Source organism: Oryctolagus cuniculus, chromosome 2, assembly GCF_964237555.1.
Source record: "Oryctolagus cuniculus chromosome 2, mOryCun1.1, whole genome shotgun sequence".
Classification (NCBI taxonomy): Eukaryota; Metazoa; Chordata; class Mammalia; order Lagomorpha; family Leporidae; genus Oryctolagus; species Oryctolagus cuniculus.
In genome coordinates, this window is record NC_091433.1 from 116,525,303 (window position 1) to 116,545,605 (window position 20,303).

A 20,303-nucleotide genomic window follows, 5' to 3' on the forward strand; every position below is an offset into this window, starting at 1 on the left:
CTTGCCGCCATCCCCAGCCCTCACCACTCTCCTATCCACACTCAGGGAGGGCCTTGTCTTAAGTAGAGCACATTCGTCTTGCTTACCTGGATCAAAGAGCAGTCCCCCCTCGCCCGAGATGAATTCTGTGGCTCCCTCCGAGTGTGAAATGGCGCGGTCCCCAGGTTTTTGTTCATTTTGTAATAAAGTTTTCCTTCCTGACTTATTGCCTCTTGGGTATCGTATGAAGCATCAGTGCCCCAGAAGTGAAGGTGCCATATAAGCAGTAACATGCGGACGGATAAAAGAAATGGCCGGTGTCCTATGTCTCTGAGAATACAGGTTGCATTTTCTTGCCTTTGAAATGAGTAAGGACCAAGCATGTGCATGGTAGGCTTTGGTTTTTCAGCCAGATGCTGGTGGAGTGGGAATTGAGGAGGACATAGTCCTGCCTGGACTTTTATTTCTGCAAGCAAGCAAGAGAAGCAGCCGGCGACCTCTGGAGAGGGATGGCCATTGCCTTGGCCCTGGGTCTGCCTGAGGCTCTAGCTCGTCCTGGGGGCAGCTGAAGGAGCCCCAGGAGCAGTTGCTGCGTCCCCGGGAGGCCTCGGAGTGTTCTGGGGCTTGAGCCTCATCCAGCCATGCACTTGCCCCCCGCAGAGGTGTTCTGTGTCTTTGCCCCTTGCTGACCATCAGTGCTCCCTCTGGGCCCATCTCGTGCCTGAATCCCCCCCACACACATACACCTCCCCACTGCGAACCTGTGGGCCAGGCCCCTAACGTGTGTCCTCCTATGTTGTGTCCAGGGACAGGGGGCCTTATCCGAGAGACTCCGGAGCTTCAGCATGCAGGACCTCACTACCATCAGGGGCGACGGCGCTCCGGCTCCCTCAGGACCCCCTCCACCAGGGCCCGGGAGGGCCAGCGGCAAGCATGGCCAGCCCAAGATGTCCCGGAGTGCTTCCGAGAGTGCTGGTAGCTCAGGTAGGTGTCGCTTCACTTCCCCTCTCCCACCCCTTTGCTCTCGGTCTCCTCGAGAGACATCTGGTCTACCATGCAGCAGGCAATGTGGCCCCAGCCCCATGGACCTGCCACCATCAGAGATATCCATCGCACCAGGCCAGGCCAGGGCAGGAAACCAAAGCGTCTGACCTCCTCCTCCCGACGGCCTGGGGAATTGACTGTGATTGCTGGTGGTGCCTGGGCCCGCCCTAAAGACAACACACGCACCTGGACCTGAGCCTTGGGAGCTGTCGTTGTCCTCCTCTCTGACCCCACTCCCTCGGGGACTTACCTGTCTGTGCTCCACCCAGGGCTCACAGCTGCCATGGGTCCTCTTTCCTACCTGCACATTTCCTGTCCCCTCTGCCACTCCACCTTCTCCTCCTCATCCCCTACCCTCCTTCCAACCACACACACCTCCTGCCCTGCACACCGAGGGCCAGTCCAGCTCTGAGGTCCAATTCCAGCACTGGCCACGGCCTCCGGACACCTCACCCCTCTCTCCTTTGCCCATGTCTGGGTGTCAGATGCCCACGGTGAGACTGACCTGGGGACTTCATTAAACTTGCAGAGTTTGGGCCAACCTGCCAGAGGCCTTAGTGGGTGCAGGATGAGCCCCAGGCGCGTGGTTGGGAACTCCTGGCTTCTGATCCATCTGTGTGGGTTTCAGGCTCCCAGAGGGTAGGGGCGTGGACTCCAGGGCTGGGAACTGGGCCCGGACTTGTGGTTTCCTCAACTTGTCCCTTGCAGAGGTGACAGGGACCTTGGCTCGGGAGCTGAGTGTGGCTGCCGCTAGCAAAGGCCAATGGCTGGGGACAGGGGAACGGTCCCCATGGTGGGAGAGGTGGGTATTGGACCACTAGTTTCTAATCTGCGGCCTCATTGTGTGCCTGGTGGCAGCCAACCATTATACGACTGGGAGCAATTAGACCATCCCAGCCCTGACAGCATGCTGGGACGTGCAGCCTGCCTGGGAGCCCTGGGTACAGACTCACTCTGGGGGTCTCAGGCACGAATGGAAAAGGGTGAACCCTGTGGCTGCTGTGGGGATGCGGATGCACACTCAAAGCCAGGCTCTGCCCTAGGATGCCCACCAGTACCCCCCCACACACACACACACCTCCACCTGCGCCTGGATGTCCACTTTGCCTTTCCACAGCGTTTGGAGATTTTGGCTTTTCTGTTAGATTTTTTTTTTTAAACATAAAGATTTATTTATTTTAAAGGCAGAGTAACAGGGAGGGAGAGACAGATTTTCCATCTGCTGGTTCACACTTCAAATACCTGCAACAGCCAGGATTGGACCAGGTCTAAGCTGGGAACTTTCCCACACGGCTGGGCAGGGACCCAAGTACTTGAGCCATCATCCACTGCCTCTCCAGGTGCATTAGAGGGAGCTGGATTGCAGGTGGAGCAGACAGGACTTGAACTGGTGCTCTGGTAGGGGGTGCGGGTGTCCTAGGAGGGGCCTAGCCCACTGCCGTGGCAGGACGCCCACCCTGGAAGATGTGTTAACCTTGTCACTGCTGGCAGGCAGCAGAGCAGGGTTGGGAGGTAGAGGCTTGGGTTGTAAGGGTGAGTGACACCTCAGGGAGTGGTTGTCTCTGGGGGCACCCCTCTCCCAGGACCTTCAAGTGGGACCCCCAGAGGCTGGGCAGCATCCACTCAGCATAACCCTCTGATTGTAGCAGGGGAGAGGCACAGGCTCAGGCCAGGGCACTGTCACAGGGTCACCCACAACGGGGGCGGGCCACAGCGGATCACGGCCTCCTCACACCCAGGCCAGTGCCCAGGCCTCCCTGCGCGGGGCACGCAGTCACGGCTCTGGAACGAGAGTGTAAAATGGAATAGGAAATATCTCCATCCTCAATCTGCTCAGTGGTTACGGCAAAGGAAAACTCCCAGTTGGAAGGAAAAAAAGGCCCCACTTCTGCGAGGCCCAGAAGGCAGAGCGGGCACCACAGGGCTGCCGTGGCCAGGGGCAGCGCCTCCCAGCGGTGGGACCCTGGCTCACTGTTCACCTTCTCCGTGCTGCAGACTCCTTGTTCCCATGCACTCGTGTCAGGCTGTGAGGGTTCACAGGGACCAGACCGAATGAGAGTGCACGGGGTCCCGCCTGGCGCTGGACCACTTCAGCAGCCACAGTTCCTGTTCTTGGTGTGAATGTTCTCACTGGAGGGAGCACCTCTACTGCCGTGCGTGTACTGGGGAGGCCCAAGTTAAACGGCCAGACCCTAGACTGGGGTCCTTGCTGTGGCTGGGAGGTGGCCCTGTAGTCCAGTCCCTCTGAGTCCAACCTGCCAATACAGAGGTGAGCCAAGTGGAGGAGACAGGCTCAGGAGGTCGTGCACTGGGCCAGAGTGCCACAGGGCTGGAATCCAGGCTCCTGCCCAGACCTCCCCATGCTGGGTTCTTGGGGCAGCCTCAAGACTGGGAATGCGAGATGTTTAGCAGCGTCTAAATGACGTCCGGAGCATCCCCTGGCCCTTAACATCTTCCTGGCCCAGTGCAAAGGACAGAAGGGTTTGGGATGATTTTAGACTCTGGCTAAACTTTTGCACAGCAGGTGACATCCCCTGCCCGCTCAAGGGACAGTGGGGAGCCCTCAGCAGCCGGGGTCAGGCACCAGCCGTGAGAACAGCTATGTTGCAACATACCCCGGTCCCCCAACACTGCCCGGCCCCTCACACCTGTGCCCTTGGGGGGCCGAGAGGGAGGTGCTGGCCCTGGGAGGGCGCTCACCACAGCTGCTCTGGGGCCTCAAACAGAAGCCAGCTCAGGGAGAAAGGCAAGTGAGAGACAGCCTAGGTCCTGGCCGTGGGGCAGGAGCTCCTGGGTCAGAGGCTCTGGGGGCTGTTGTACCCCCAAGTCGAGAGTTGGGGTGCCTGTGAGGAAGCTAGCAAAGGAAGCCCAGCCATCCAAGGGTGCTGTGCTCGTCCCAGCTCAACCTCCTGTGAGAGCCGCAGACACCAGGCCTGGTCAGGTGAGGGAAGGGACCCTGGTGGCGGGGTGGACCCTGGGCTGCCATTCTGGCTAGGAGTCCCTAGGCCTGTGCACACACGGCAGAGGCAACACAGCGAGGCAGACGTCACTGAGCGAACACCACCCTGGGCCACCCCTGCTCCATCCTCAGCCTCAGAGCCACGCTCGGGGCGCTGCCCGAGGTGGTCGCCAGCAGACAATTCGACCATGGCACGAGAGGCAGACCCCGTTCCATCCAGCTTGCCCCTTTGGAATAAAAGGGAGAGCAGTTATCTCTGTTCAGCCCCTACATCTTGGGGTTGTGAGGAAAGAAGCCCTGGACAGGTGGCAGGTGTTGGGGACACCGTGGGAGGAGGCCAGGTCAAAGGTGGTGGCTGCACCCCGTGGACTTTCCTGTGAAGTCACTGGGAGCAGCAGGCTGAGAGGATGCCCAGATGGATCTCGCAAACCCAGTACCCAGTGCAAACAGCACAGAAGAGTGTGATGTTGTGTAACCGTTTATGTAGAACAAAATCAGAGTCTTACAAGCAGAACAGGTTTAATCCAAAAGATTAACTGAATGCTAAAATGTTAGAATTGTCACTCCAGGAAGAAGGAGACCGTGAATGGCGTATGGGATATGCTGTGAACTGAGATGGAGACCCACTCAACCCCTGCGTCTTCTTTTAAAATAACATTTATTTATTTTCGTCTACTTGAAAAGCAGACACAGAGAAAGAGATAGATACCTTCCATCTGGCTGGTTCACTCCCCCAAATGCCTGCAACAGCCAGGGCTCAGCCAGGCCAAAGCCAGGAGCCAGAACGCCATCCAGGCGTCCCACGTGAGTGGCAAGGGTCCAGTTACTGAGTCCTCATCTGCTGCCTCCCAGGTGCATTAGCAGGAAGCTGGATTGGAAGTGGAGTGGCCAGGACTTGAACTGGCTCTCCGATATGGGATGCAGGCGTCCCAGGCAGCAGCTCACCCGGCTGTGCCACAGCATCGCCCCTTGAGGAAGGGAAGGCCACGGCAGCATGGGAGGACGGGAGGAGGGAGCACAGACTACTTGAGTGGTTGCTTTGCTCTGCGAACTGGTAGGCAAACATGTGCTCTGTGCTTTCCTCTGTAACTACCCCTGCCCAGTGGCCTGGTGCCGTGCGGTGTGAGGACATGGGGTCTAGGTACTGGACGGGGAAGGATGGGTCTTTCCCTGTGGCTTTCAGCACCCGGGATGGAGCTGGGCAGTGTACCTGACCCGCCCCTCCCCCACCCGGAGCTTTCCTCCAGGTGGGGGAGGGGCGGGTCAGGTACACTGGGAGGTAGATAATGAACGCCTATCATTGCACACCAGCAGGGGGAGAGTGCGGAAGCAATCCTGGCCTTCCATGGGCTCAAGGTCACTCTGTGTATTCAGTGAGCACCTGCTGTCTGCCAAAGCCCAGACCTGCACCAGGACCACTGTGGCACCAAGACACGGCAGCCAGTTAGGCCCTCAGCCAGCTGCCCAGGCACAGTACTGAGGGGTTCAGAGGTCAACCAGAGCAGGTCCCTGGAGAACTTCTGAACCACAAGGAGTAAAGAGGAGGCGGCTCTGGCAGGACGGTGGGAGTTACTTCCCAGAGGAGACTTTGATGTGAGCATTGGCCCAGCACCCGAGAAATGATCCCCTTCCCTGCCCTGGTGTCTCTGCAGAGACCCACAGTCCTCGAAACCCCTTATTGAAAACACTGGGGTGCCCACACCTGTCCAGGGCCTCCCCGTTTACCTGGGGCTGGTTCCTGTCTGGTGGGGGCTGTCACTGATGGCGCCTGCCCCGTTCCCACAGTGTGCACCTGCTGCTCCACCTGCAGGACCCGGAAAGGTAAGTAGGCAGCCAGCCTGTGGCCAGTGTGCTGGACTCACGCCTTGGGACGAGGCTCTAACCCTGAGCTGGACCTGACCCTGCGGCTCCCTTTCAGCTGCATGCTTGGGGGCGGGCCAGGAGGTTAGCTTCCCTGAAACAGCAGGCACACAACCTCAGAACTTCGGTGGCCTGAGGAGGTAGGAGCAGCTTCAGTGAGTGACATGGCCCCTCAGTCAAGACACTGGCCAGGCGGAGCCCCCCGAAGGATTGACTGAGCCCCAAGGATCCATTTCCAAGATGGATTTCTGTGGCTGCTGGCTGGAGGCCTCAGTTCCTCACCACATGGGCCTCCCTGGGGCTGCTTGAGAGTCCTTACAACATGGCAGGTGGCTTGGCCCGGAGCAAGTGGTCCGAGGGGGTAGGGCAGGCAGGAAGCCGCGGGGCCGTTGAAGTGGTACCTGCCTTACTCTGCTGGAAGCGAGTCACCAAGGGCAGCCCACCCGGAAGGCAGGAGAACCAATCCCTGCCTCCTAAGGGGGGAGTATTGAGGAACGTGCGGAGACATTTTCCACCCCCAGCAGGGCCAGGCTTCCTTGTGCTCTGAGCCAGGTGGACACGGGAACTCACTAAGAGCCTTCGACGCTTCTGGTCCTGGTGCAGCCAAGGGAGCCCAGGTCCTGCTTTGCCACTTACTGGCTGTGTGACTGCGTGAATCGCCTAACCTCGCCGAATTTCCTCTTCCTAAAGTGGAGACGAAGACCCCTGCTTTCCCACCTCTCCACACCATTGTGAAATGCTATGAAAGGGCTTTTTGCAGTTTTATTGTCGTAGCCTGGAGCAGCCGGGAGACCTTGGGGAGAACGGATCTCCCAGCGCCGCTCGGAGATGCCTGCTGCTGCCCTCCGACTGCGCGGGGGTAGCTTGGTACACGAGGCCACCATGCTGGCCTTGCTGTTCTCATGGCCTGCCCAACCTTAACCAGACATCAGGGAGTAGCCAGGGGCCCAGGGTAGTCCTTTCACCCTGCCTGGCTGCCCGTGGAGGAGCTGCCTTTGGCCCAGAAGACAAGAGAGGCCCCACCTGGCCTGCAGCCGCTGGCCGGTGGGAGGGGAGGGAGGAAGGAAGGCGCGTACCATGGCCGTAACCACCTGTGCTCTCGGGCCCGGTGCCGCTGAGGCATGCACATCACTCCCACATGGCTGGAGAGTGGAGGACATGAAATGGCATTCAATGCAGTCTTCTGTTTTCCCTCCATCCCTTTAGTTTTTTTTTTTTTTTCTTTACAGGCAGAATGGACAGTGAAAGAGAGAGACAGAGAGAAAGGTCTTCCTTTACCGTTGGTTCACCCTCCAATGGCCACCGTAGCCGGCGCGCTGCAGCCAGCGCACCGCGCTGATCCGATGGCAGGAGCCAGGTGCTTCTCCTGGTCTCCCATGGGGTGCAGGGCCCAAGGACCTGGGCCATCCTCCACTGCACTCCCTGGCCACAGCAGAGAGCTGGCCTGGAAAAGGGGCAACCGGGACAGAATCCGGCGCCCCGACTGGGACTAGAACCTGGTGTGCCGGCTCCGCAAGGCAGAGGATTAGCCTAGTGAGCCGCGGCGCCAGCCTCCTTTAGTTTTTATTCCAAAGGCAGAGAGACAGAGCCTGACAAAGATCTTACACCTGCTGGTTCGCTGCCCAAATGCCCACAGGAGCTGGGGGTGAGCCAGGCCAAAGCAGTAGCTTGGAACTCAGTCCAGGTCCTGCCCCGGGTGGTAGAGACAGATACGTGAGCAATCACCTGATGCCTCTGAGGAAGCTGGAACCAGAAGCAAAGCCAGGTCTCGAACCCAGGCATTCCGATATGGGATGCAGGGGGTCCAGGTGGCATCTTTAACTGCTGCAGCAAATGCTCGCCCCAAGTGCTAAGCTTCTTAAGGTCTGCCAGAGACCAGGGCAGGGTTTGGAGGCCATAGGGAAGGCCAAGGTGAACGAGTAGGGGGCGCTGGTGGTGCCCTACTCCAGCTCCACTGACCGGTGTGAGGCCCATGTCAGAAATACAGGGACTGACACAACCCTTGCCGGAACCAAGCACTTGGACTTGGGCCTCGTGGACATGCTAGAGCGAGAGAAGCAGCCACACAGTGCCCGTGGCCCCAGGCCGCCGTGGCTGTTGCTGTCCTCCCTTTGTGATTTTAACCCCAGGGTTAAATTCCATGGGCCATGCCCAAAGCATGCTGTCCCTCAGGGAACCGGCAGAGCCCAGCCGCCTTCCCCTCCATCCTCTCCTCCCAGCCCTCGCCTGCCGTGACACCCGTGGTCTCGCTCAGAGGCTGCCTTGCCAGTGCAGAATGCAGCGGTGATTGGCGGCTGCTTGTGCGAGGATCCAGCTGGGGTCGGGGCAGTTCTGGCTCCTCATCCTAGGGGGACAGAAGTCGTTAGGGAGCTGGCAGTGGGTGGGGGCTGGCCGGGGCCCTCCAGCTGGCCTGGCCCTGACCGCCTTCCGCCCCTGCCTCTCCGAGGGCCCAGTGCACACCGGGTACCCTTGCGTGTTCCCTGCCTCTCGCCGAGGCCTGCTCTCAGGGAATCGTCTGATCAGCCGCCTCCCCCTTCCCACTGTGCCCTTGGGAAGAGCTCTGTGCTCCTTCCAGCCCTGTGCGGCTGGAGTGTGAAGTGGGGCAGCTTGCCTTGCCCCGGGGGCCCGAGGCCAACTCCCACACAGCAGTGCTGTGAGGGAGCATGACAGCTGGGGTAGGGAATGTCCCGGACACTTTCCTCCTGGTCCCTGAAATGACGGCCTGAGGCAGAGGCTGCTCAAGCGAGACACCAGGCAGGTTCAGGTCACTGAGGGACGGACAGAGCCCCAGGATCCCTGCACAGAGAAAGAGACGTTCCTGGCGTTTCCAATCTAGGAACATGTAGGGAGAACGCAGGGTGGGGGGAAGGAAAGACCGGCGTCCTGGAGGCCCAGGGCAGGACAGTGCGACAGAGCAGCGCGGCCCCCAGGAGCAGCGGATGGCAGGTGCAGCCCCTGTTCTAGCAGCTTCCAGAGTGTTCTCTCTCCCCACCTCTGCCCCCTTCCTGCCCCTGTCAGTGGACTCCCTCTTGTTCCCTGCATGCCTCTGCCTCTGTGTGCTTCTACAATTCCCACCCCCACGCCCCCACCACCCTCCCTCCCTCCCCTCCTTTCCCATACCCCTCGGACGCCCTATGGAACTGACCTACAGATCACTGCCTTAGCCAGTCATGGAGGTGCCTCCGGCCTTTCTTAAAAATCAAGTGTGTGGGGCGCGATTTCATCCTTTAGTGCGGAGAGAGAGAGATTGATAGAGAATGGATGTGGATGAACCGCCTTTTCTCGAGGGTGTCCCCGGGCAGCTGCTCCGACTCTGGCGGGAGGAGGAGCTGTCCGAGGTTGAGAGCACAAGGAGTGGGGGTGCGCGTGTGCCCCTTTCCTAACAGGCTCTTCTCTTCTCTCTCCTCGGTGGCCGCTGGGGACGCGGATGTAAGTGTTCCAGACGGGCGCGCCCTTCTTCCGAAGCATCTGCTGCCTTCCGTTAATGCTGCAGCTAACATGTGTGCTGTGTGGGCTGTGTTTGCTAACCCCAGGGCACGTGTCTCTGTGCAGTGGCGCGGGGCGGCCCAGGGCTCTGCCCTGGCCTCTGAACCATTTGGAGACTCAGCCAGTTTCCCGGTCCCTGCCCTCCCACAGAGGGAGGAGGGAGACCCCCAGCCCAGCCCGCTGTAGCCTTGTTGATCAGAAGTGCCAGCCCTCGCCGTGGAAGGCGGCAGGGACCCACCCTCCCCTAGTGGCCCCCCGGCCTAAGGCACCCACCCTGGCGGCAGCTCTGTGTGGGCTCCAGGCCTCGGTTTGGAACCTTGTATGGCATGGGAGCACCGAGGTGTGGATAGCGATGCCCTTTAGGGGTGCAGCCAGGGGAGGGACCCCTTGGCTGGCAAATTCTGTGTCGGTCTCTAGGGACAGGAAGAGTGAGGAGGTGCACGGCAGTGTTTCCCCGGTGCTGCCCCCACTGGAGCTGTGTTCTGCGGGGTTGTCCCCCCACCCCTCCCCGGTGTATACTCCTCCCTGTTCTGGAAATGGCTGTGGGACTACATAGGCTGTGTAGAATCAGAGTGAGAAAAGTACAGCTTGGAGAAGAAAGCAGGAATCGAGGGTGAGGTTTCAAGGTGTGCCCTCAAGTGTGGATTGGCGAGGACCCTGGGCTGGCTCGCAGCCCCTGCAAAGAGGGAGATGCAGTTAGGTAAGAGGTGCCGGGTCCACCGGGACTCAGCGGCCCAGCTCCCAGGAATGAGGCCGGGCGTTAACGATGGCCCTCAGGGGACCAGGAGGGTGCTGCTGTTTCCTGCAGGTCCTCTCTGCAGCTCCCCTCCGAGGCACCTCTGGCCCATGGGCACCCACACTGGCCTCCCTTGCTCCGGGTCTCGGCTCAGCCCAGCACTGGTGTTCTCTTTCCACCCTGGTGTCTGGGCTCTGCCCTGGCCGTGGATCCTGGAGGACGGGGAGGTCCCTGCTTCTCGGCCGTGTCGCCCTCGCTTAGGATGCAGTGGAGAACATGCCCACGGCCGCCTGAGATGGCCACTGTGGTTCTGGTAGCCTGTGAGTTCGTTCATCAGCCTCGGTGCATCCAGGCTGGCCGAAAGGCCTGACTTGTTGGTTACTCCAGGATCTCAGGGCGACTCGGGGCTGACTTCTGACAGGAAAAGCCCTGCTATGGCTTTAGAGGGCATAGCGCGTGCGTGTGCAGAGGCCCAGCCTCAGGCCAGTGCCGTACCCCTCCCAGGATGCGGGTTCCCGCTTGGCAGAGCTGGTCAAGCTGCTTCTGCAGCTCCTGCCTTGGTCTGAGAGCTTTTAGTGCAGGAAGTCCTGTGCCTTATACCTCCTGTCCAGGGGGAATTTCTGGATGATGATGGGTTTCAGGGCTATGACTTGGGATGAGAGATGTGAGCTCAGGAGTCCCCTTGGTTTGGCTGATGAGTTAGCCACTGTGCCCCGGCCCTAGGCCAGCTGCTCAGACAGGTGTGCGTAGCAGGGAGGACCAGCTTCCAGTCAGGCCTGACACAGGAGCCCGGGGCATGCTGCAGAAGCATTCTGGGTAATCGCGGAGGGCTCCTGGAGTTGCAGATTCTTGTGTTCAGCATGGTCCCGATAACCCAGCTGTTTGGATAGGGAAAGAGCTGGGGAACAACCTAAACCTGGGGTAAACAGGCTGACACATGGAGCAAAAAAAGGAAAAAAAAAAATCAAAGGAATGTTCAGGATCTGAGGCCCTTAATAAGGCACAGTCTAAGCAAATCCCTCTAAGCCTACAATTCCATTTGAAAAGCTTGCTGTGTGCTCCTGCTGCCCCCTGCTGGCCAACTGGGAGCACAGCAGCAGCCCCTGGTAAAGCTCGAGACTACGGTTCAGCGGTTTTTACTCCGCTCCTGGTGCTGTTTCAGTCTAGCCAGACCCTTTTGACAGCGACGGCACATTTGGTGGCTGCACACATTTTTAGGAGCAGGAGCAGGTGTTCCTGGAAGTGCCCTGGTGTCTTTCTGCAGACATCAATGGCTGGAGCTGACGAGCTGAGGCCCTGTAGCTCTGCTGGCCATCTATCTAAGAGGCATGTCTGTGTCTGTGCATGTCAGATAAGCCAGGCACGGGCAGAAAATGTCCTCCTGGCCGGATGACATGGAGTGCACGTTAGCATTTAATACTTGAGAAATACTGTGCCTCCAGCAGCGGTCATCCATTCAGGGGCTTTTCCTGTGCATTGTTCAAGGCCAACTGTGTTGTCGTTTTTGGTGGGGGAGGGGAGGCTACTGTCAGCTCCTCCTTGCTGGGACCCTCTGCTTCTCTAGGACTGGCCCTAGGAAATGAAACCCTACAAAACTTTGCTGACCGCTGTCCCTTAAAGCTTCCTGGCATTTTACACGCTGTCTCTTAAAGAACGCCCAGAGCTGGATCTGCAGGTGCAGTGCACTGCCGATGGCTGGTGTGAACACTGTCGAAACTGTGCTTCTCCCTTGAAAATGCAGCCCTGCCCTCTCTACAGGGTCTTTCCCCAGGTTGCTCTGCTGTGGAATCAGGCCTGCGCCACACGGCTCACCAGGTCTGCTCCCATGCTTCGTTCTTCCCCGAGGGTCATGACACAGCCCGACCGAGTAGCTTGTCCCTCGATTCTGAGCGGGTGACTCTTTTGGGCATAAAGTCAGGGGAACTTCACAGTCCCCGGGGTCCTGCAAGGAGGACACTGGGGCCTCGGCTGTGCTAACCAGGCCTGGCTCGTGTGCTGTGTGCCTAACCCTGCCCTTGCTAGCTCCTTTCAACACTGATCCTCCTGTGCTGTGCTCTGTCTCTTCTGTGTAGATTGTAAATGGACATTAAGTGGTTGAGGGAGACGTGAATGAGGGTGGTGTGAAGGCATGGGACCCCCACCAGGTCCAAAACCCATTGGCATTTTCTGACGAGGAGGAGGAAGACCTGCTGGATTTCATGTACAAGTATAAGGCGCCTCGAAGGACGGAATTGCCCCTGGAGGTACACGGTGTCTGGGGCTGCGGGCTGGAGCATGCGTTTGGCACCCGCATGTCTGCAGTGGAGAGATCGTCCATCAGGCGGGCAGGACACGTCCCTGGGTGGTGGCCAGCTACCTGCCAGGGGGAGAAGATCCTACTAATTTTATTTAGGAATAGGAGAGGCAGCCAAGAAACTAAGACTTCTTTGGTTTTGTTTTCCAATATTAACAATTACTAACCTGGTATGCAAACAGAGTGTTCTGGGGGGAAGAAAAAAACTGAGTTGACTCGACAAGCCTGTATAAATAAGACATCTGCATCTCTAAGACACAGCACAGTGGCCGTCCATATAGTGTCATTAGAAGGGTACAGCCCTTTCAAGTTATCAGAGCCAACACACTGGGCCCATGTGCTACTGCCAACTGCACATGGGAGTGGCGATGGGGCAGCAGGAGGCTGAGCCTGAAGATGCTCAGGCCTTGCTCCGTGGCAGTAGGGAACCACCTGCTACAGGCTCAAGGGCAAGGCCAGAAGAATCAGGGGTCCCAGGGCTTCCCTCTCTGCCCCTCTGGTTTGTTCCATTCCCCACCTGCTGAGTCCTGGGGCCTGAGGCAGGTTGGGACATCCCCTGACACACACTACCCTCTGAGACTCATCCAAGGAGATGCATTGAAATGTTCCCTACACAGGCACAGTGGCCTAGCCTTCCCACTCACACTGGGACGGTAGTTATGGCCACCTCCGTGTGCAGGAGTTCGTCTGATTGCTTTGCAAGGTAAGGCGCGTGGGGGCCAATGCTGACGCTACTGTTGGAGCCCACCTGGGCACAACAGCCTGGCAGCCTCCTGATGGGAGAGGAGCCCAGCCTAAAACATCCTAGGGCCCAGGGGTTTGCTTAAACATCTTGCGAAGAGGTGGGTTATGAAAAAGGAGAGGTTGCACCAGTGTACTTCCGCCCAAGTCCAGGCGACCAGCTGCATCCCGAGGATGCTTGTTCTCTGTGCTCCCTCCCTTCTCTGCGGAGGCAGTCACCAGGAAATGGCGGGGAGCCTGACCCAGGTCCGCCCTCAGAAGCTCAGAGTCTGGCGGGAGACAGTGAGTGGAGCGCTCTGCTGTGGGGTGGGAACGCCTTGGGAGAGCAAAGGCCGAGTGACAAAGCCTGGCTGTCAGTGCACGGTGGGAGAGGGGCCTAGGAAAACCTGTGCAGAAGAGACTTGCGCTGTGTCCTCAGGACTAGAAATGTGCCACACGAGGGAGGGAAGGGCTTCCGGCGAGCAGACAGGCAGGTGTGAACATGCGGGGACAGAGAGGTTCTGTGCACTTCCAGGGAGATGGCCAGACACGGCCGGCCGAGGGTAGGCTAGGGCCAGCGTGTGCACAGCTGCAGTCCTACGCTGGTTTCCCCCTTTCTTTCACTGTGCTCTGTGACTCTCCCAGGAGGGGGTCCCTGAGAGCCATCCCTGGGGGAGAGGAGTTAACCCTTCACACTTCTGGGCGGTGCTTGCCTTTGCCATGTGGTCGGTGGTGCACTGACGTGTTTCACATTCAGAAGCGGGAATTTGAAGCACAGAGCGAGAAACGCGAGGCTGCCTCCCAGCGGAAGTAACAGAAGCCGGGGAGAGATGGGGAGGCGTTTCTGCAGGCTGAGTCACTGGAGATCACTTTGTTCCCAGGGTGGGAACAAGAGGCATCATCCCTCCCCACAGCCACTCACCTGAGAACTCGGGGGAATTAGGAGGGCGGGCAGGCGGCCGCGGGAGGTGGCATTGGCCTTCCCTGCCGTGGCTTAGCTCCAGGGGGATGCTGGGATCAGGCTCGAGGGCTGAGAGAGAGGCCCCAGCCCCTGCCAGCAGCCTCGCAAGTGTGCCTTTGGCAAGGGGAGCAAGCTGTGTTCACACACACGCCTCCAGGCGCCGTCCCCACGAGACCGCACGTTCCTGTCCCATTGAGGGCTGCTCCTCTGTTCTCTCTGCCAGGCACCGCCTAGAATTCTTCGATCTCGCTTCAGGAAGAAAAGTACCTCATCCTCGGCCACTGAAACCACGTGAGTGAGAGGAGCCAACGGCACCGGAGCCACAGAACGTTTCTTCTCTGCCTTAAGAGCTACTCACTAACAACCGAAATCCGCAAGCTGGGTGTGCTTTGAGTGTGCAGCCTCGCAGCCGTGGCCTTTCTCTCTCCCCCAGCCCCCGTTAACGAGTTCTGTTCCTTTTGTCGCTGTCCTTCTCCTTGGTTCGCGGGGGAGAGGCTGAAGGGAAGGGGTGGGGGTGACCTGTGAGGTCCCTGAGGTTGGTGGTTGCCCACGACTGGCTCGCCACGGCACCCAGCGGTGTGTTTTCAGAAAGGCGGCACCACCCTGACGCTGCTGAGATGTACATGTGTAATTTATCTGTTGCCTACTTAGTTTTTAGTCCTGTACATGCAAACCAAGCAATTTTTTTTAAAAAAATCTTTTTTTTTGTTCTTGGTACTAATACTTGGGACTATGATGTACATATTTATGGCTTTTTGCTTAACATAATGGACTTGCAAGGGCTGCCAGAGGTTCTGATATGTGAGAAAACTGCAAAAACAGACATGTAAAAAGAAAAAAGAATTGATTCAAGAAAATGTCTCAGATGTGCTTGTGAAGCTTCCAAACGTAACTCCAGCAAGACATCCCTCTCCCTGCCCTTCAGAGCTGGCTCGTCGGTAGGCCGGAGAGGCTGGGAGAGGAGACGAGGGAGGATGTTCTGGCAACAGAGATGGGTGTGGCGAGAGGTCAGAGTAGCTTCATGGGATTAGAGTCCCAGGAAGTTCGTCTTGGGAGTTTCTGAATCCTCCCAGGGAATCTATCCTTGCCTTCAGCAATGGCTCAACTCTGGCAAAATTTCGTAGGGATGGGGACCCCCAGAGCTGCCGAGAGGAATACTGGAGTGTCTCCCAAGTGCGTAGTGAATGGCCATTTCTCCTTCACAGTGACCAGAGCCGCAGCTGATTGCCTCAGGCGCAAGAGCTTAAAACCTGAGCACCTTGTTTTAGAGCACATTAGGCAACAACAAAATCCTAGAACTCTGCTGTTTCAGATAAGCTGTAAAGTACACCCACGGCACGTGTGCAACAGTCCAAACAGTGGTTCTAGCAGCGCTTTAGAGTCTGAGACCTTTATGGGTAAGACCTGGTAGCTCACATCCGGGTAGCTGTCCGTCACTCCTGGCCTGTGTAGAACATGGTTATGTGTGTGTGTATGTGTGTGGGGGTGGGGCGGGGGTTGACGCTCACGGCCCTATAGGTGTTAAGGAATGTTTTACACAAGGCCGGACTGCTCAGTAGAGGACTGAAGTCTGAGAGGAAAAGAAGAATCTGGTTGGAATAGCACCGTGCTCTCCCCGCGAAAGCTGAGCTGAACCACAGGACCAGCGCACCTGTGCTTAGAGTTGGTGTGTTCTTTCAGTGTAACGCATGCAGTGGCCGCAGCCCAGTTACTCGTAGCGTGTGGACCGTGTGTTGGTAGACATGCCTTGAGGACTAGAGAATCCGTGTTGTAGACCACACGGAACCTACTGTCAACCCAGCTAAACTGTCAGCCCACAGGCCCACCTAAACACCGCCCCCTTACGCAGCCACGAAAACACGCTTCGGCGGCCTTGGCTGACGGCACATTAGCTGGATCTTAGCCACCCAGAAATTGTTTGACCTGATTGTTGCCAGATGTACATACTGAAATCCCTTCTTCCTACAGTTCCTCTGTTGGTGACTTTGCATTTTACAAAAAGACTTAGGAAAATAATCCAAAAGCCAGCTGGAGGCTGAGACGGCTAACGGACACTGTCAGTCCCTTGCCTGCGCCCCACACCCACCGATGCCTAAACCCGTTAGGAAAGGCAGGCATCACGGAATCACTCCAGAAGGAAGCAGGTTCTTTCAGATGTGTTTGCTTGTTACTTGGAGCTAGGATGGACAGAAATGAGTGCAAAAAAGCTTAAGTTAAGCAGCTTTTTAGCAACTTTCGTTTTGCCAAGATACTTAAATGCCTTTAGCAGCAGAATTTAAAATCCGATAGTGAACAAGCTCTGTTGTCACCATTTTACAATGGCAAGTTATAACCAGTACAGGCTATCAAGTTTGCACTCAACTATGCCAAAAAAAAAAAAAAAAAGTTTGAAGCACTCTACTTTTCAGACATGCTGTATTATTCTCATTCAAGATTAAATATAAAGGTCTCCAAACTGCTGTCTTAATGTACATGTACCGTTTTCTTCCTGCAAGTGTTGACTAGAGAGTTGGTTTCTTTCTTAAAGACACTCACTGTACAACTGAGAGCAGCTGTCATATTTCTGGCAAAATGTGTTTACTGATCCAACAGGCTGTATACTTGTGTGTGAACTGACATAAAATGTGAATGCCTATCAGTGTACATGTAGTGCTGTGGTGTTGTCTGAAGGGTAGAACTGAATGTCTTTAACTTACTGACTTATTACACACAGGCTGTTTACAGAAGGCTAGCTGGAAAGTCTGTAAATTGCCATGTCATAACTTTTAGGTAACTGCCATTGAACACCTGTTCCGTGTCTGGGGAGGGGCCATGTGGTCTTGTGCTTATAACCTGGAGGGTTCGGCCACAACCCCTCCTGGCTGTGCGTGAATAGCATGCTCGTTTTGCTGGCCTCCGACACGTGTGCTGTCCGTGGGGAGCCGTCCATGTGTCTGTGGTGAGTGCTTGTCAACCATGACTGTCACTGAGCCTTCCCGGGTCCTCCGCCCTGCACGGTGTTTGAAGCGGCAGGGGACGCGCGGCATCCTGTCGGCGCGCACAGAGCTGACTCTGGACCGTGCTGTGCGCTAGTTCCCCTGTAGAGCGATCTGTGATGGAACAGTATACCGGACTGTGCATCAAAGGGATGAAAACTACAGTATTCCAAAGGTTGAAGTTCTGCTGTTTTGTTACAATGCCTGATAAACATCTTGAATAAAGTCTTAACATTTTTCTTTTAAAGAAACATCTTGGTAATGTTGGGCTTATGAGGAAAGGAAATTTTGTTTGTAATGTGGAAGCTAGCAAGGATTGAAAGCTGAGCGCTCAGCCGCGAACTGGCCTGGTGACTTGGCCTGTGACTACTGCACAGGATTTTGGGAAGAAGGAACGTTAAATGACATGAATGTTTTTAAAACTGGTTGCTCACACAAATACAAAACTTGGAAGTACCACTGTTTGTCTCACATTTTTAAAGATCCTCACTGGCAACTGGGCAACAGAACAGCTAGCTGGTGGACAGTTGTAGTCCATGGTTTTCCTTGTTTCTTCATCTACAAATGAGGAAGGGCCTGGACAGGTCAGAACAGGTCGAGGTACATGGGCAGGGCCACTGTGGGTGGTAGGGATGCCCATAACCCTACGTTACCCCTCGCCTTTAAGATATGAACAGGCAGGAGCCAGCATTGTGGCACAGTACAGCTAGGCTGCTACCTGCAATGCCAGCATCCCATACAGAAGTGACAGTTCGAGTCCTGGCTATTCCACTTCTGATCCAGCTCTCTGCAAGTATGCCTGCGAAAGCAGTGGACCATGTGGGAGACCCAGATGGATTTCTGGGCTCCTGGATTCAGCCTGGACCAGTCCCAGCCACTGAGGCCATTTGAGGAGTGAATCAGCAAATGGAAGATTTTGAACTTATGGAAGTCCTCTCATAGTGCTACACCAGTCATTTCTTGAGTTGGCTGTGAATTTCCCTGAGGACTGAGGGGAAGCCATAGAAGACTAAAGGAAATGCACAGGCTCTTAAGGAGTTGAGATTGTGGCTGTGAACTTCGCTGTCCTTTGGGGTATTTAGTTAAACCTCACGAAGCTTCAGTTTCCTCAAATCTAAACCAGGGATTAGCAGTATCTCCTTTGCATGGCAGGTAAAAGGATGAGCAGCTTTTTTTTTTTTTTTTTTTTTTTTATTTATTTATTTTTTTGACAGGCAGAGTGGACAGTGAGAGAGAGAGACAGAGAGAAAGGTCTTCCTTTGCCGTTGGTTCACCCTCCAATGGCCGCCGCGGCCGGCGCGCTGCAGCCGGCGCACCGCGCTGATCCGATGGCAGGAGCCAGGAGCCAGGTGCTTTTCCTGGTCTCCCATGGGGTGCAGGGCCCAAGCACCTGGGCCATCCTCCACTGCACTCCCTGGCCACAGCAGAGGGCTGGCCTGGAAGAGGGGCAACCGGGACAGAATCCGGCGCCCTGACTGGGACTAGAACCCGGTGTGCCGGCGCCGCTAGGCGGAGGATTAGCCTAGTGAGCCGCAGCGCCGGCCTAGGATGAGCAGCTTTATAGATTATTTTGTGGAAACGCTGGGACATGGTAGGTGTTCAGTAAGCTTAATTATACACAGACCTGAATGAATAAATAACGATATGCTAACTTGACTATCATTTAGGTGCTCTTTAATGAAAGATATTTCACTATCAAACTATAAAGTCAGTGTTGACAGTAAGTCCTCTTAGCCGCAGAACAAAACTGTATGTATGAAATTCCCTTTGCCCGAAATTGTGTGTCTGTGAGCTGTTCCACAGTCCACCTGTGGACCCGGAGGCCCTGTCGCCAGTCCGCTTCTCAAGCCCTCCCTTCTCTGGCTGAGAGGAGGAACCAAGGTGTGCTGAGGCCCCTTGAACAGACCCTTGTGGCCCACATTTGCATTAGAGAAGTCCTGGGGGCTGGTGGGACATCTCCTCTGTCCCACCATGTGCACGCACCAGGTCGCCCCACTATCCAAGGTGGGCCAGAGGGCAGGAGCCAGACAGCAAAGACGTGGGAGCCTGGATTGCAAGTGACTGGCTTCTGCCATCTCAGAAGTGCAAAAATGAAAACTCATTAAAACAGAATGCCACTCCATGTTTCAGGCACTTACATCACCTCCAAATGTATGTTCTTTATTAATTGGTTCCAAACATAGACACACACTTTGCCTTCTGGTTTTAGAACATTCTATTATTATTCCATTTCCTTTTAATAAGCATACATTAATTTCAAGGATGCCCCCCTAATAAAAGAGGCTATTTGCCTTATCATCAAATACCCTAGTAAAGGGTTCAAACATTCCAGCTGAAGATGGTTTTCAACCAGGAGAGTGCCCTGTTGTTTGTAAATGCTTCCCAGATGCTTCTGACGGGGGTGCTGATAGCCAACACCCTTCTCTGCCCCTCTTCAAGATGCTTCACTCTTGCATCGTTTCCAAAATGACTGACATTTTTTTCCCTGTAGTTTCTACAATGGCTGGGAAAAGATTATTTTTACAAATGAAAATACCAGGCCGGCGCCACGGCTCAATAGGCTAATCCTCCGCCTTGCAGCACCGGCACACCAGGTTCTAGTCCCGGTCGGGGCGCCGGATTCTGTCCCGGTTGCCCCTCTTCCAGGCCAGCTCTCTGCTGTAGCCAGGGAGTGCAGTGGAGGATGGCCCAAGTGCTTGGGCCCTGCACCCCATGGGAGACCAGGAGAAGCACCTGGCTCCTGCCATCGGATCAGCGCAGTGCGCCGGCCGCGGCGGCCACTGGAGGGTGAACCAACGGCAAAGGAAGACCTTTCTCTCTGTCTCTCTTTCTCACTGTCCACTCTGCCTGTCAAAAAAAAAAAAAAAAAAAAAAACCAAGTCTCAAGTGCTAAACTATTAATACAGTAGCTTTCAAAGCCTGGGTGAACAGTGCTTGTCTTGTACTGCTTCCTGAGTTTCATGAGCAGGTGTACTGGCTGAAAGGCTATTTCATTTACCCTTCTATGGGAAAAAAAAAAAAAAAAAAAAAAAAAAAAAACAAAAAACCCTGTTCCAATGAATGAAACAAGAACTGCCGGAGAGGACAGTGAAGCCAGTATAGCAGACACAAAGTGTGCTGTTACCCCATGCTCACCTGAGTGAAAATGCTCATTTTGTTCCGTGTGAGTCTGCTAACAATGAAATCAGCCGAGGGGGAGGAGGGCTGCAGGACTGCCAGTCCCCACACTGGATGCTGACACCAAGGAGACCTGGTATGAAAAGGTAAGCTGGCCCAGGTAGGGCCCCTCT

The 20,303-nt window shown here is 56.0% G+C and overlaps 1 protein-coding gene across 5 annotated transcripts in view; it reads left to right on the forward strand.

Moving 5' to 3' along the window:
• REEP1 (receptor accessory protein 1) overlaps positions 1–17,264 on the forward strand; it is a 128,889-nt gene extending 111,625 nt beyond the window's left edge. For 2 of the 5 annotated variants that reach the window (XM_008254156.4, XM_070068836.1), the window contains exons 6-10: positions 786–963; positions 5,768–5,803; positions 12,156–12,307; positions 12,975–13,060; positions 14,262–17,264. In XM_008254156.4, coding sequence (XP_008252378.1) covers positions 786–963; positions 5,768–5,803; positions 12,156–12,307; positions 12,975–13,060; positions 14,262–14,337 — 528 coding nt within the window. In that variant the 3' untranslated portion in view covers positions 14,338–17,264. The remainder of the gene's footprint in view (positions 1–785; positions 964–5,767; positions 5,804–12,155; positions 12,308–12,974; positions 13,061–14,261) is intronic. The other 3 variants (XM_070068838.1, XM_070068837.1, XM_017340317.3) reach the window with 2 other exon arrangements.
• Positions 17,265–20,303: the final 3,039 nt, after the last annotated feature.